The sequence below is a fragment of the Microcebus murinus genome, chromosome 19, assembly GCF_040939455.1.
Source record: "Microcebus murinus isolate Inina chromosome 19, M.murinus_Inina_mat1.0, whole genome shotgun sequence".
NCBI lineage: Eukaryota > Metazoa > Chordata > Mammalia > Primates > Cheirogaleidae > Microcebus > Microcebus murinus.
The window spans coordinates 30,544,180-30,560,631 of NC_134122.1; the positions used below are offsets into that span (position 1 = coordinate 30,544,180).

The 16,452-nt window shown below is 46.6% G+C and overlaps 1 protein-coding gene across 2 annotated transcripts; it reads right to left on the reverse strand.

Moving 5' to 3' along the window:
- Positions 1–4,203: 4,203 nt before the first annotated feature.
- Positions 4,204–16,170, reverse strand: RHBDD2 (rhomboid domain containing 2). Of its 2 annotated transcripts, XM_012759398.2 has the most exons (4): positions 15,914–16,170; positions 13,348–13,755; positions 7,274–7,424; positions 4,204–5,160 (listed from the first exon to the last, which is right to left on the reverse strand). In XM_012759398.2, exons 1-4 carry the CDS (start codon positions 16,098–16,100, stop codon positions 4,803–4,805), a joined length of 1,104 nt encoding a protein of 367 aa, XP_012614852.1. In that variant the 5' UTR covers positions 16,101–16,170; the 3' UTR covers positions 4,204–4,802. The 2 variants fall into 2 exon arrangements, with proteins under 2 accessions (XP_012614852.1, XP_075851484.1); XM_075995369.1 differs by lacking the exon at positions 13,348–13,755 and having other exon boundaries at positions 7,274–7,388.
- Between the last annotated feature and the right edge of the window lie 282 nt (positions 16,171–16,452).

Consider the following 16,452-nt stretch of genomic DNA (forward strand, 5'->3'; position numbering starts at 1 on the left):
TTGTTTATTAGTCTGCTTGCTGTCTTTCTCCCTCTTTGGAGGGAGGCATTTGGCCACCTTGTTCTCTGTAGCATGACCAGCCCCTGGAATAGCGCCCAGTACACAGTAGGTGCTCAGTAGATACCCAGGGAATGAGTGAGTGCCAGGCTTTGGGGCTGAGGATCAAAGCCAGACAGTCCCTGTCGCCAAGGAGTCTGTAGTATGGTAGACAGAGACCTACCGGAGGAGGCGACCACAAATTGATAGAACGTGCCACCAGGAGGACAGTCCTCTCACCACCCATAAAAGCTGTGCTTACTGAGTACACGTCGCGCCAGGTGCCTCTGTCCCTTACTCTAACATCCCTCACTTCAACACATTCACTGCCACACTAGAAAAAAAAGTTTTCCTTGGGGCCATGGTGTTTTATTACAAAAATAGAATAAAAACTTTGAAAACAAAACAATCCTTTCTAATTTAATGACAAGTTTGTTATTTTCTTATTGTTTTCCGTGAGTGAGTTGTATGCAACTTGAAAAATAGTACATGCGGCTCCCAAGGTAGAGACATGTGAGTTACATATGCTTCACGAGGTCCCAGACTCAAAACTAGCGTGAGTTAAATACAACTCACATGGCAGTTAAGGTGTCAAAGGCAGGGATTATTATTTCCATGCTTCAGGGAGGCAATAGAAGCTCCAGGAGGCTGGGTAACTTGCTCTCCAAACACTAGAGAGAAGCATTTTTTTTACCTGCCCCTGTCTCTTACGTGTATAATCTCTCCTCTGTTAGGCAGGCATGATTCTCCCTTTTTATTAAAAAAATTTTTTTTAAATTTCCCTTTCCCCCCACCTACTTTATGATTGGCTGAGGCCCAGAGAAGCTGAGTGCCTGGCCCAAGGCCTCACAGCCAGGAAGAGGCTGCAGGAGCCCTGGAGGCCTCCCTCCGACTTCTTTTTTCTTTTTTCTTTTTTTTTTGAGACAGTCTCACTGTGTTGCCTGGGCTAGAGTGCTGTGGCGTCAGCCTAGCTCACAGCAACCTCAAACTCCTGGCCTCAAGTGATCCTCCTGCCTCAGCCTCCCGAGTAGCTGGGACTACAGGCATGCACCACCATGCCCGGCTAATTTTTTCTATATATATTTTTAGTTCGCCAATTAATTTCTTTCTATTTTGAATAAAGACAGGGTCTCGCTCTTGCTCAGGCTGGTTTCAAACTCCTGACCTTGAGGGATTGGCAAGCCTCGGCCTCCCGGAGTGCTAGGATTACATCCCTCCGACTTCTAATCAGAGCTGCTAGCAATTCCAGGCCCTCCCCTGAAGCTCCTTGGCAGAGCTTGTTCTCACAGGCTCAAGGCAGGCCGCTGAAGGCCTCTGCTTAGACTCTCTAGGGTCTGGGGTGTAGCATTCACCTGTTCCCAGTGCCCCAGGCCATCTCTGCCTACAGACGCCCCTGGACCTCAGAATCAAGGTGCCCAATGTGACACATGCACCCCCTCACCCTGCCTACAGACCAGTTCCCTCTTCTGGCCTTCTGAACTCCAGCGGTGACTGCAGCCACTTGGGTACCCTGACACTTGGGGGCCTTGAGTGCTGGCCAGGGCTCCACGGGTTGCTCCCATGGATCTTGAGCTAAGCACAGCGCCCTGAGGAGATGAACCTGCATGTGGTGGTTTCCCAGGGCTGCCGTAACAAATGTGGCATTTTTGTGGGTGGATATCTACCTATTTGAACTTGAATTGTTGTGTGAGTGAGGGTCCAGATTTGTGAGGTCAAAATGTTTGTGTCTGTGCCCATGTAGGGTATGTGTGTGTGCGTGTGCTTGTGTGGGCCCTGCGTGCCTCCAACTACCTTGAGCGCTAGGAAGGCCAGAGCTGTCCCAGAGCCACCTCTATGGGCAGAAAGTGCTAATTTTCCCATCCAAGGACACCAAAGCCCACCTGTCCCTTGGCCGCTGAGGGCCTGCAGCCAGACCCCCAGGAGGAGGAGGAGGAGGAGTTCCGTCTAAGAGGCTAGAAGTGACTTGGCCATGACATAATGGCAGGGTTGGGCATGCAAACCTTTGGAGACCTTTCTGGGGGTTCTTGGCCAAGGTGGTGGGGAAGGGGGCTCAGCTCAAGACAGGACTGTGGAGGAAGATCCTAGGTGGCCTATCACCTGTTCCAAGGATGGCCCAGAGGCCAGCTTCAGGTCCAGCTTAGGGGGCTACTCTTGCAGCTGGCAGTTGTCCAGGCAGAGTGACATATCAGAGCTCAAGAAGCCAAGGGTCCAGCACCCAACACCAAGGCCAGTTCCCTCCCACCCCTCTCCCATGCTTGCAGACCTCATCCTACAGAGGTGGTCCTGCCTCCAAGCTGCTCTGGGCCCTGCCCCATGCTACTCACTCACCTGAGGGTGGAGCAGTACTTTCAGGCAGGGAGAAGCCGTGGATAGCACAATTTGTGCATACCCCCTCAGCTCTGCCACACACCATGTGTCCCCTGAAAGTGGCTTTGTGCTCCAGGCTGCCGTTTCTGCCTGTCCAACCCCACTGCCAGTGTCTCAGGCTCGGCCTCCTCTCTTCCAGCTTAGGCTACTGCAGCCATTTCTTCCCTACCTCCCCTCCCCAGGCGCCATACTCACATTCTCTGTGCTGCCTACTGTGACCCTCTGTCTCCTGGGCCCCAGCCCTGGCTTGGTTGACTCTACTCTGGGAAGTCTCTCCTCTCATCCTCCTAGGGAGGCTCCCACAGCACCTTTGCACGTACGCTCCTCTTCCTCTCTCCACGTAGCATGTTGTCCTTGATGAACTCTGAGTGCTTCAAAGGCAAGGTTTGTCCTTTCTTATCTTCATGCACCAAGGCCTAGCACAGGCCTGGAACTTGTAGTTACTCACAAAGTATTCTTTAAATGAAAAAGCGAATGAATGAACAGATGTGTGAAGGAACAAAACCTCGAAGGGTTGAGCATACATGGCTCTCACAGCCTTCATCTTGCGCTGTGGTATCTGCAAACCTGCTTCCCTCATAGTACTGGTTCTTAGAGTTCAAGAGCAAGGCTTTTTCCTTTTTCCTCCTATCACCCTTGAGCTATGGGGCAGGCCTGCCCCAGGGAAGATGTGCAGATAGCAGAGCCTGATTCTGCTGCTCTGCTGCCCTCATCTGGCTGAGCAAGGAAACTGACGAGGCCTGGAAGCTTCTCTGGCTGCAGTGTCCTGCCTTGCCTGGGGTGGGAGGGAAGAGGTTTCTGGAATGCAGAACATGATAGTTTTCCCCTTTCACCCGCTTCTGGGTACAGGCCTGGGATTGGAGCAGAGGAACATGTCTAAGAACACACACTGTCTGTGTTCTCCAAGTGACATTTTGGGAAAGGTGCTGGGTGTGGCTGGAGTCAGAAGCCCCAAGCTGGGCCCTGCCAGACTTGCTCTGTGACAAATCTCAGCGGGAATCTGGGCACCCAGTTCCTCGGCTGCAAACTCTACTTCCCAACGCAGCTCAGGTATCGTGGTCTCACCTCATCCTCCCACCCCCTCGCGCCAGTGCAGGTACCTTCTTGCTCATGTCTCAGAGGCTGCCCAGGTGTGTGCCTGTTGCTGTCCCACCTTTACCAGGCTGGGTAGATTTGGGGTCCCGTGTCTTACCTGCCTCTGAAAACCTAGGATCTATTGGAAAGCCAGCCCATAGGGGGCTGTCCAGCTTCTGAACAAATGAAAGCCATGCTTTGTTAGGTCTCTGCAAACACCTGGCAGCTGGCACGCCTTCTTGACATCCTCTTCGGCCTGCCCTGCCTTACAGAGGGGTTGCCCCATACCATGACATTTCCTGGGCTCCTTTGCCAACTGGCTCCTGGTTTATCTGGCCAATGGGAGACATCGATGGTAAGCCAGGGCTCTTCTTCTTCCCTCCCTCTTGCTTCAGGTGACAACGCTGCCAGTGCCATTGCTTGGCGTGCTGTCCTGCCAGCAGCTCTTGTCACTGTAGTCCCAGCTCCTAAGCTCTGGCAACACCCCCTGCTCCCTGGGGGGCAGCAGTGGCTGCCTGGGGTTGCCCATCTCAGGGTCGCCCACCTTTGCAACTCGCTCCCCTCGAGACCTCCCCCTTGGCCCGCCAGGCACAGTTTGTCTGCCTGGCCCCATCCTGGTGCATCTCTCCTCTCCGCCACCATGCCACACAGAGCCAACACTCAAGTCTCTGTGCTCCCCGTCTTCCCCAGCCAGACCACAAATGAAGCACACTCCACCAGCGCAGGTCAGAGGCTATTTCTTTATACAAAGGTAATCAACACCGTGGACCCACCAGCATGCTGCTGTGGCTCACGTGGGACCGTCTCTCCACTTCTGGGACAGAAGAGTCTGGGTAGGGGGACTGCAGAGGGGAGATACGCTACAAAGGCCTGGGGACTGCCAAGCACACACCAGCTGGGAGTTCCTGAAGGGCAGAGACACGGACACAGGGACACTATAACCAAGAGAACAGCACACGAGGGCAGGAAGGATAGTGGAGCTGAAAATAGCCACTGACAGCCACTGCCCTTTTCTCCCGTGTGTTTTCTGGGAGGAGGCTGGGACCTGGGACCACGAAGCCTGGCAGTGCTGCTCCAAGAGCCACGTGACTCGATGCAGGCACAGACTGTCTCACCTTATGCATCTGTAAACTGGCAACAGTAAATGGTACTTCACAAAGCTGCCATGAGCACAAATGAGACTGAAATAGGGACATTTATCAAAGTACTCAACACGGAGCCTGGCACATAGAGGTGTTCAATAAATAATTTGTCAGGAAAATCTTAGCTCACAAGAGACCTTCTTCAGAAAGCCAAGATAGGAGATAACTTCCCCAGAAATTCTCTCAGGGGATGGGGACCCTTGAAGACTCCTTGGAGCCTGCAGCCCCAGGAGTGCCCAGGGCCCCGGAATACACTGTGCCAGGGCAGCTGACAGGGGCAGGGGGCTGGACCCCCAGGGAGGTTACCGCAGAAGCTGGGTAGACACTGGAGGAGTTGGGGTTGGGACCAAAATGGTTCTGCACGTAACACAGGCCGGAGGCAGGCTGGTAGGGGGGCAGGTTGGGCATGTGCCCAGGAGTGCAAGTGGGCCAAGAAGCTAGTTTCTGACCACTGGCATGCTGCATCTGCGTGATGGGGTGGCTGGAGGACAGGTGAGGGTGGCAGCTCTGTGTGGGATAGGAGCCGGGCACAGGGTTCAGCCTGGAATGAACAAGTGAGAAAACAGTTATTCAGCTAGTAATGCCAACATCAAAGGATCTTGTTGTTAACAAGAGCCAAAAGGGGAGCTGAGCCCCGTTTACCGTGCAACGTACCCTGCACGTTTTCCGTGACTAGCTCTGTGTACTAAGTAGGGAGCAAGGCTAACCTTAACCAAAACAAAACAGATGCCCAGAGAAGCAAGGGCCCAGTCAGTCCCATGAGTCTGTGGCTGGTACACCAGTTCTGCTCAGAGAACAGATCCACCTCTGGGGACGGAGGAGGCACTCTAATAGATAACATAGGGCTTGGGCCAGGCCCTGTCTGCTATGAAATTTTCTACCTGTGACTTCAGGTGTGAAGGCTAGCAACTCAAACTCCTGACTGCCCAGAACCCATGAGACAGACATGGGCAGCTATCTGTGCTGAGAGCTTAAAGATCCCACCAGACACACATGGCTGGGTCTAGGAATGGAGACACATTCTAAGGGTTTTGTCCTCTCTGAACATTAAAAATAAAAATTTTATTATCTTTTTAGAGATGACATCTCACTCTGTCACCCAGGCTGGAGTGTAGAGGCTGTTTACAGGCACAATCGTTGGGCATTACAGCCTTGAACTCCTGGGCTTATGCAATCCTCCAGCCCCAGCCTCCCAAATAGCTGGGACTATAGGCACGTGCCACCCTACTCAGCTGTCTTCTGAACTTTTGTGCAAAGTTCAAATATGGGGAGTGGATGTCAACACCACTGATGTTTGTATTAAGTGAATGGATTATATCTGTATACATTTCAATTAAAACTCAATCTTATAAATCAGGTACTTAAGTCTAGGCACAGGATACTCATGTAACAGCACTTCTTGTGGGACTAAAAAACGAATTTCCCAACAAGAGCCTCAGAGGAGACAGCTATACAAAAGGTCACCTCACTGCCAAAATAAACTGTGTCTAAGAATGCTGTCCATGACCCGTGACCCACTGTCAAGCTGCCCGAAACATAATGTTCTATTCTAGCTATTTACAGCAAGCGTAGGCAATGAGGGGTCAGACACCACGCCACGTGAGGAACACAGAAAAAACAGAAAGGGCCACTATCCCCCACCCCGCCAGATCTGCCTATCATGTTGGGGCAGGATCAGGCCTGGCACTGGCGTGTAGCAGCCTCAGAAAGGCCGAATATAATTCACTGTGGACGAACTTTCTAGTCAGGGGGAGTCCTGGAGGGCATGTGGCAGTCACTGGAGGTGAGGTATGGCTGGCTGCCACCATCAGCTATTACAGAGGGGACTCCCTCCCGAGGTGAGGGTTTGGACCCAAGGCCCTGAAGCCCTCGCAAGATTCTATGAGAACAATGAAAAAACACAAAACACTCATTTCTAAGTTTATAGTCTCCACTACACATAGACCCCAGGAATTACTTGACCAAAGTGAAATAGGTGAGTCTGCATTTCTCTTTTTCCCAGTAACCCTCCCTGCCTTTAAGGGAGGGAGGACGACCCACTGCAGCAGACTCACTTCCACCTGGGCTCTCCTCCTGACACTGTTACCTGGACACACAGGTAACCTATGTGTCAGGAAGACCCTGGTCCTCCTTGGCCTCCTCTGTAAAATGAAGGAGCGAGGCTACGTGAGCCCTGGCGCCTTACCTGCATTTTCCATGTGTGAGTTCATGAGCCTGGATTGGAGAACAGTAAACCTCACCTGCCTTTGCTGGGTGGCTAAGAAAACCCTATCTCTCAGGTGGCAGGCTGTACCTCTCCTAAGCAACCTAGCCAGCTGTGTGGCCCGCCTGTACTTCTCATCAGGGCCACAGCCTAGTGCAGGGTGTTTGTCAGGCTGAGGAGTGGTTAACAGCATTAGATAGCGTCACTCCAGCCCAGTCTGTCCACGGTCACTCGGGATTATGAGTCAGTGTCCTCAAATGCCTTCCCTTTCTCGTTCCTGCTCGATCCCTATCTCAGATGCAGTTGGGCAAAATCCAAGGTGTTCAGAAAACACTGATTTTCAAGTCTGCCCACACCCCATTCCTTTATTATCCATGGCACTGAACCAGCCACAGCCTGTACAGGCCCCGAAGTTACTTTAAGAGTAAGATTACAGAGTTTTGTAACTTACTTCCGGCTCTGGGCTGCCCTTCTTTCGGCGGAAGACCCCGAGACATACTTGAACATGGATATCCTTCTCATGAGGCTGAAGGGGAACTTCTGATCAAGTTTCAGTGCTACTCGCTCTGAGAGGTCGAGGGAATAGCAGTATGTGAGGCCATCTGAGGTTGACTTATTAAGTAAAATTGGAGGCAGCAGAAGTGAGAAGGGCTGAACACCCCCATGGAAGAATGCAGTCCCCACACTTACTCTACAGAGGCATTAATGCTTATTCCACCACAAACTCTAGCTGGAGTTTCCAGGTCAAAAGAAATCCAGAGTCAAAGTTTTTATCCACCGTACCTCATGGGGAACATGGCCAGCAGTCGGGGAGGGCAGGTGACTGTTAACACATCACCTCCCCCTATGCCAAACCATCCCATCTCTTGAGCTTTTCTAGCCACTGCAATCACAGAATCCAGCACACACCTCTGTCCTTGTAGAGCGTTGAGGCAGGAGGCCATCAGAGGGACTAATACCTTCTTGTACTTTTGTCCCAAATGGAAAGCACCTGCCTCCAAGTGACCAAGTGAATTTGACATAAGCCTCTTTGGCAGCGTACCATCCACACTGTCACCATCCCCAGTGACTTGATGGCATCCTGGTCATCTGACTTGTGTCAGCCCACCTCTGCCTAGGCAGCCACAAAGATTCAGCCTTCGTTTAGTCATATATCCTCTCCCTAAATACTGGACATTTATGATATGCCTGCACCAAGGAATTAGTAATTGGGGTAGAATCAGTGGTGACCAGCAAAATTTTATCTATAGAAGACCATGCTAGGGACACTAACCTAGTCTAGGGAGACTGAAGCAGGCTTTCCTTAAGGACGTAATGTGGATGCCAAACCCTAAATCCTGAGTAGCAATAGGTAGGCAAAAGAGGTGGTGGTGGGGAGAAGGCTATAGGGAAGCACCACCATGAAAAAGGTGTTCCCCGAGGAGCATTCTTAACCGGAATGCAACTGGCATTTTCAGCAATACAATTCTTTGCTAAGCTAGGCTGTCTCACTCTTTACAAGATGTTTAGTGTCCATGACCACTGGTCACTAAATGGCAATAGCACCTAGTTATTGTTGTAACTAAAAATGCCCCTGCAACTTTCAGAGAGGACAGTGTATTTCCTAACTATAGGTGATGACCAATGCTTCAGAAAGTCATAAGTTGCCACGGCTGATGACTTCAGAACGATCTCAAGAATCTATTCCAAGGCCGGGCGCTGTGGCTCACGCCTGTAATCCTAGCTCTTGGGAGGCCGAGGCGGGCGGATTGCTCAAGGTCAGGAGTTCAAAACCAGCCTGAGCAAGAGCGAGACCCCGTCTCTACTATAAATAGAAAGAAATTAACTGGCCAACTGATATATATATAAAAAATTAGCCGGGCATGGTGGCGCATGCCTGTAGTCCCAGCTACCCGGGAGGCTGAGGCAGAAGGATCACTCGAGCCCAGGAGTTTGAGGTTGCTGTGAGCTAGGCTGACGCCACGGCACTCACTCTAGCCTGGGCAACAAAGCGAGACTCTGTCTCAAAAAAAAAAAAAAAAAAAAAAAAAAAGAATCTATTCCACTTGACTCTAATGAAATAATAATATTATTAATAGATTAGTCCTCCCATCATAAATATCTCTAAACCAGGACACACTATGTTAAAACAACTCTTTTCAGACTTTGGACAACCAACATCGCAGGCCTGTGACCCCTATGAAAAGGGAAACAGATAAATTGAGCCCCAAGATCATGCTGGCTTTCTGCCCAGATGCACTTTTCAAACTGCAGCAGGAGTGTAGCATTTGTTGCTGAGCCAGAGAGACAGATAAAAAGAGTTTAGGGAGGATGAAGTGGCTGGATTTGCAGATCAGAGTAATGGAGAGGAGGGTGCTGCTTAGAAAAGGAGCTCTAGAAATCTGCACAGGAGCTCCAAGTCTTTCGCTGAATCAGAAGGTGCACGTGCATAGGCTGAGACTCCTCAAGACAAGCAAGAATAGCTACTAGAGACCCAATGACCATTGGGGAGTGGTGAGTTTAAGAATTCCTGGAGTTCACAGAGGGTAGGGAAATACTCTCATTCCAACTGGACAGAGAGAAAAGATTTCACTGAACACCGAGAGCATTGAGAAGAGACCTCTAAAATAAAAAAAGTTTATTCTAAATTAGCACTGAATAAAGGCATATTCTAGACTCTCTTTAAAAGAGCTTAAAAAACAGGCCTCAAGTTTCAAGCTAATCTTCAAGTAAATTAACTGCCCCATCAGATTAAAAATCAACACTCTTTAAAGGAAGACAATAAAATTCAGCCCTCAATAATACAGCATTCAGTGTCTAGCATAAAATAAAAAATTACCAGACATGCAAAGCAACAGTTTACCTGGGGTAAACTGTTTACCATGGGGTCCATAATCAGAAGGAAAATCAGTCAATAGAAACAAATGATCCAGAAATGGTATTAATAGACAAGGACTTTAAAACAGTTATTACAAAAATAAATACATTAAGTATTTAAAAATATAAGTATTTAAAGGAAAATATAAACATAATAAAAGAAGCTATATAGAAATGAAAACTATAAGAACCAAATGGAAACTATTGAGCTGAAATAAAAACATGAAATGTAAACACATAACATGTGAAATGAGATTTAACAGCAGATCACACACTACAGAAGAAAAGATCATTGAACTTGAAGGAAGGGCAACAGAAACTGTTCAAACTGAAGCATAGAGGTAGAAAAAGGCTGGAAAAAAAGAAATAAACAGAGCCTCATTACCCATTGAACAATATTAAGTAGTCTAAACATGTGTAACTGGAGTCCCAGAAAAAAAGGAGAAAATAGGATAGAAAAAAATATTAAGAAATAATGCAGCCTGATCAAGAGCAAGACCCCATTCTACTAAAAATAGGAAGAAATTAATTGGCCAACTAAAAATAAAAAATAATTAAAAAAAGAAATAATGATCATAAGTTTTCTCAGATTTGATGAAAATTCTACTCACATATCCAAGATCAATAAACTCCAAGCAGGATAAACACAAAGAAAGCCAACTCAAGGTGTATCACAATTAAAAAGCTGAAAACCAATGATAAAGAAAAACCCATGAAAGAAGCCAGAAAAAATCAACACATTACATAAAGAGGAACAATAAAAATGGTTACTAACTTCTCATCAGAGACAAATAAACCAGATGATAATGCAATGACATATTTAAAAGAGGAGTCCAGGGAGATCAGAGGTGGCTAGAATTCTATATTTAGTGAAATAAAAGCATTTTCTAACAATTGAAAGCCAAGAGAATTTGTCACCAGTAGACCTGTTACACAAGAAATGTTAAAGGATGTTCTTCAGGCTAAAGGAAAATGACACCATATGGAAACTTGGATCTACATAAATGTGAACTAGAAATCTGCACAAACTAAAATGGTAGATATGTGGGTAAACGTCTGCTTGTATTTTAATTTTAAAAGATAAAATTATTTAAAACAAAAGTAATAGCAATGTATCGTGAAGTTTTATAACATAGGTAGAAGCAAAACATGACAAGAATGCAAAAGATGAAAAGGAAAATAAAAATACAATACTGTAATATTCTTACATTATATATAAAGTGGTATATCATTTGAAAGTAGTCTGTGATAAACTAAAAATGCATAAATGTAAGCTCTAAAGCAACCATTAAAAAATATAACAATGAGTTATAGCTAGTAAGCAACTGAAGAAGATTAAATACTAAAAAAATATGCAATTGAAGGCAGGAAGAGAGGGAAAAGAAAAGAACAAAGAACACTTGGAACAAATAGCAAGCTAATAGATTTAAACCCAACCACATCAATAATTGCACCAAATGTAAATGGGCTCAGCACATCATTTAATAGGCAGAGATTCTTAGATTGGAGGACCAGCTATACGCTATCCATAAGAAACATGTTTTAGGCCGGGCGCGGTGGCTCACGCCTGTAATCCTAGCTCTCTGGGAGGCCGAGGCGGGCGGATTGCTCAAGGTCAGGAGTTCAAAACCAGCCTGAGCAAGAGCGAGACCCTGTCTCTACTATAAATAGAAAGAAATTAATTGGCCAACTGATATATATATAAAAAAAAAAAAAATTAGCCGGGCATGGTGGCACATGCCTGTAGTCCCAGCTACTCGGGAGGCTGAGGCAGAAGGATCGCTTGAGCCCAGGAGTTTGAGGTTGCTGTGAGCTAGGCTGACGCCACGGCACTCACTCTAGCCTGGGCAAACAAAGCGAGACTCTGTCTCAAAAAAAAAAAAAAAAAAAAAGAAACATGTTTTAAATATGATGATACAAATATGTTAAAAATACAAGGATGAAAAAATATAGACCATGTAAACCCTAATTGTAAGAAAGCTAGAATAATTATATTAATTTCAAGCAATGTAGACTTTAGGGTAAAAAATATTATCAGAGATTAAAAGGATCAATTTCATGATGATAAGGGATCAATTAAGACAACATATAATCCTAATTGTATATATTTCCAATAACAGAGCTTTAAACTACATGAAGCAGAAACTAACAGAAATGAAAGGCAAAAACAGACAAATCTACAACTGTATTTGGAAATTTGGACAGCCCTCTCTCAAAAAGTGATAGAACAAGTGTAAGGGTATAGAAGACTTGAACATCAATCAACACCTTGACCTGAGATATACAAAACACTATACTCACCAATCATGGAATGTACTTTCTTTTCAAGCACACATAGAACATTCACCAAGATATACCACATGCTGTGCCAGAAGCTATTTAAAAGAACGGCAATTGTACAAAGAATGTTCTCTGACCACATGAAATTACAGTAGAAATCAATAGCAAAAAGAAATCTGGACAATCTCCAAATATTTAGAAATTAAACATCTTACTTAAAAATCATCTTTGGATCAAAGAAGAAATCCCAAAAAAATTAGGAAATATTTTTCCTGAGTGATAATGAAAACACAACATATCAAACATTGTAGGAAACAGATAAAGTAGTATGTGCAAGGGAGTTTATAGTTTTAAATTTTTATAAGATAAAGGTTTAAAATCAACAAAGTTAAATTAAAATTTAAAAATAAAAGGTATGTTACCAATCACCTGTATTTATAACTACCTACTATAATAGCTTATAGAATCTTAAATTATAAGAGATTTCAGGAGTGTACCTTGTCTAATCCTCAACACGACCAGTTGTTTTGATTTTTTTTTTAGACAGTCTGTTGCCCGGGCTAGAGTGCCATGGCATCAGCCTAGCTCACAGCAACCTCAAACTCTGGGGGCTTAAGCAATCCTCCTGCCTCAGCCTCCTGAATAGCTGGGACTACAGGCATGCACCACCATGCCTGGCTAATTTTTTCTATATAGTTTTAGTTGGCCAATTAATTTGTTTCTATTTTTAGTAGAGACAGGATCTTGCTCTTGCTCAGGCTGTTCTCGAACTCCTGAGCTCAAAGGATCTGCCCACCTCAGCCTCCCAGGGTGATAGGATTACAGGCGTGAGCCACCGCGCCCGGACAACACGACTAGTTTTGATGTTTAAAAAATAACCCTACTTTGCATTCAAATTTTTCTTTTCTAATTACCAGAATATTTTTACAAAGGCTGTAAGGCTTATCTTAAGTTTCTAACCACCCATATGGTAAAAGCCCATCTTTCTTTCATTTTTCTTTTCTGAGAAAAACCTAACAAAACCAAACAAATCTGTTTCCCATTCCTTTCATGGACCATCTCCAACTTATGGGTACCTCAGATTCTTCCAATGAAATCTCTTAGCATGATTAGTGAAATGTAGGTTTACACCTCAGTTTATAAAAACAAAAAATCCAATCAACATATTCTATTAACTGACAGTACTGTGTTGGTATTTTCCAGACGAGAAAATTCTGGTTCAGAGGGGGGAAGTGAACTGCCTAAGGCTACGTGGTTTTCACAGCTGAAGCTGGACCCTGGGTTGCCTAGAGCTGAGCCCAAGATTCCGTCTACTTGACACCCCAAATCCTCCAACCCAGTTCACCCTTTGGCATGGCATCATTCTACAATCTCTTTTAGAAAGGATACATGCTAGCCCAATTGAAAGTCCACAGACGTTACTGAGGAAAGAGGTCTGCGGAATGAGCCAAGAGGCGCCCAGCAGGAGCCATGGCACCAGGACTGAGGGCACAACCACACCAAACACCAGAGCCCTCCTCATCCGGGAGCGGACAGACGTGACTCCCAGCATGGCAAAAGCCACCGGGGTGAAACCTCTGGCATCCTCCACCTCCCCGAGCTTTGACAGTGATGACACAGCCTCAAACGACAGGAAGATGATAGCAGAGCAGATGGCGAAGATCAAGGTGAAGAAGCAGTGGCGGACGGTGCCCACAGTTCTTTCAAAATTGCCAGCGAAGCGCCAGATGATGATGGCACCACAGAGCAGGGAGATCGGATTCTCATAGACAAAGATGTAGGTCACTAGCCTGTAAACTGAAGAGGGAGCTTGGTTAGAGGCCTGATGCTAGGTTGCTCCAAGGAGGGAAAGTCAGGTTATAAGCCACCTAGGAACGGGAGAGCAGCCCCCATGTTAGAGAACTTCAAGCCAGTGAAAATCAGGGGAAGCATAAGCAGTGGGGGGCTGGGGGGAGGGGGAGAGGGGCAACCATGAAGGACCCAAAGAGTCAAAAGAGAGGCATGAATGTCTAATCCCTGCTCTTTCCCAGACCTGGAGCAAGTCTCATAAGTGTCTGACTTGAATACTTTTTGGCATGGGGTGGCCTCTGAATTTGTAAAGTGCTTTATAATCCTTTTTTAGGTTTTAATACTGACCTACCTCACTGGGCAGTTTGAGTGTTAATTAATTGTAACAGCTTCAGGGTGGATTGAGTGGGTGTCACTTAACACTCTGTGTGCCAGTCTCCTCAGCTGTAATCCTGACCTCTCCTTCCATAGTGGCTGTTCAGAGGAAGAAAAAAGGGACCATGAATTATTTTACAGCTATAAGAATTATAAAACTATCATTAATAATATAGCAATCAGAAGTCTTCCTTGAAAGGACTTATCCAATCTTATAGTTAGAGTGATGCTTTATGTGCAATGAGACAGGAAAGAATCCTACTTTTATTTTCCTAAAAGCAGTTGGTTATCTTTATGCATGTTTATGTCCCTGCAGGCCAAAACACTAAACTGAAGGAGGGAGACCAATGAATTGACAGTAACAGTAATATTGGACTTGAGAGTCTAAGACTTGGAGTGGAACCTTGGCTCTACCATGTAAAGGCTGGCTGAGCTTAGTCAAGTTACAGGCCTTCTGTTTCAGTTTCTTCATTATAAGGTAAGAGAGTGAAGCTTGAGGCCTTCAAATGTCCCTGATATATCTAATGCCCACGTGTCCATGAAACCCACACCTAGGGAAGCTGTGAACCAAAGGAAAAAAAAGGAGATTCAGGTTAGGCTGGCATTTTGCTTCTGTCTATGAGGAGGTGTATCTAGGGTGGCGAGGAACAGTTTTGGATGTGAGCAGGGAAGCAGGCTATGGAACCATATACCTCAGTCAGGCTGTCTCCGGAAGGTCTCATTATCTGAAGAGTACTTCATTATTTGTTAGGTACTTCCAAAACTGAAATTTCAAATATAAATGTGAAAAGATTCCAGAAGCAACTCTGTATGATTTGTAGATTATATACTCCAAGGCTTTAGTTCCAAAATATCACAAAATAAAAAGAAAAACCTGTCTCTGATGGTCAGGTAGAAAAATATAATGAAATAAAAATAAATTAATAAAAAGGGGGGAAAAAAAGAAAAATCTTTTTGAGATAGTTCCTGTCTCAATTGTATGACTTAACAGCTATGTAATTCTCTGCATTAAGACTCACTCTCAGTCATGGGCACCAATAAAGCCTCCATCATGGGATGGTTGTGAGGGTTAAATGAACATTAACGTATGTGTGTGTTTCACAAAACAGCAAGAGCTATAATCAATTTCCTATATTCCTCCCCAGAAAATGAGGAAGAAATGGAGCCTATGAACGTCTTTTAAGAGTGGATGTTGATACTTAATTGGTCTGCAAAATTCCTCTCCCCTGGAGAAAACAAACACCTCACCAAAGGCAGAAGACACCCACCCCCCCTCTCCCCATGAGCTGGAAATGGGAGTCGGGATTCTGATACAAACGAAGAAGCGGAAGAGATTCCAAATTTCGAGAGGTCAGGACGTTTACTTGGGATTATAGGGAATCACGGACAAACCTCAATTATTATGATAAAGGTGGGAGAAAAATGTTTTTCAGTGGGGCTTAGGTCTAAAGCATACATAGGTGGGTATAAGAAACAGGAGGGGGAAAAGGAAAAATCCTTATCCCCGGAGAGCGAATGGGTTTGGTGCCTTGACCAGTCTGGTGGCGACAGGGATGGGAACAAATTTGGGTAGGGAAGAGCATACAGTGATGACGAAGATGGGGGGACTCTGCAGAGACAAAGACGAGGAATATGGGGAGCCAGAGACGGTGCTGGAGGCTGGTCCCCCGGGTGGGGAGAACAGCGTTGCTCACGGAGACAGCGGCAGACTGGCGGTGAGGCTGGCGCCGAGGCACCCGCGAGGTCAGAGGAAAGAGGCTCGCCCCGAGATCCCGGCCCCGCCCCTGCTCACCTTGCCAGTTGCGCAGGGCCTCCGACTTCAGTGAGAGGCCCGAGGGCGCCAGGGGCGGCTGCAGCAGGAACAGGCGGGGCCCGGACACCAGCAGCGAGAGCAGCGCAGTGAAGAAGGTGGCGGATGGCACCTCGGGACACAAGCACCAGGTACGACACCCGGGCCCCGAGGCCGCCATGACAGCCATCGTTTCCGCGCTCCCGCCTCGCCAACTGCAGCAGGTCCTCAGCTACTTCCGCCGCCCTGCGGCTGTTTCCCCTAGCAACAGCGGTGGAGTCGGCCGGAAGACCCGCCTCCTTTGGGCCCCGCCCCTCTCCGAGATGCCCAATCAGATCGCGCGAACCGGCCCTCCCCCGCGCACGCGGGAATCCGGGAGGCGTGGTCGGTGGCCAGTGGCTGTAGCATTCTTAGTGTCGTAGCATTCCTGAGTGCCACTTGGGTTGCCTCGGCGTCTTGGGCATTCCCGCTCTAGATAGCTAATTATTATTGTTTTTATTGTTTTTATTGCTTTTTGAGACAGAGTCTCACTCTGTCACCTA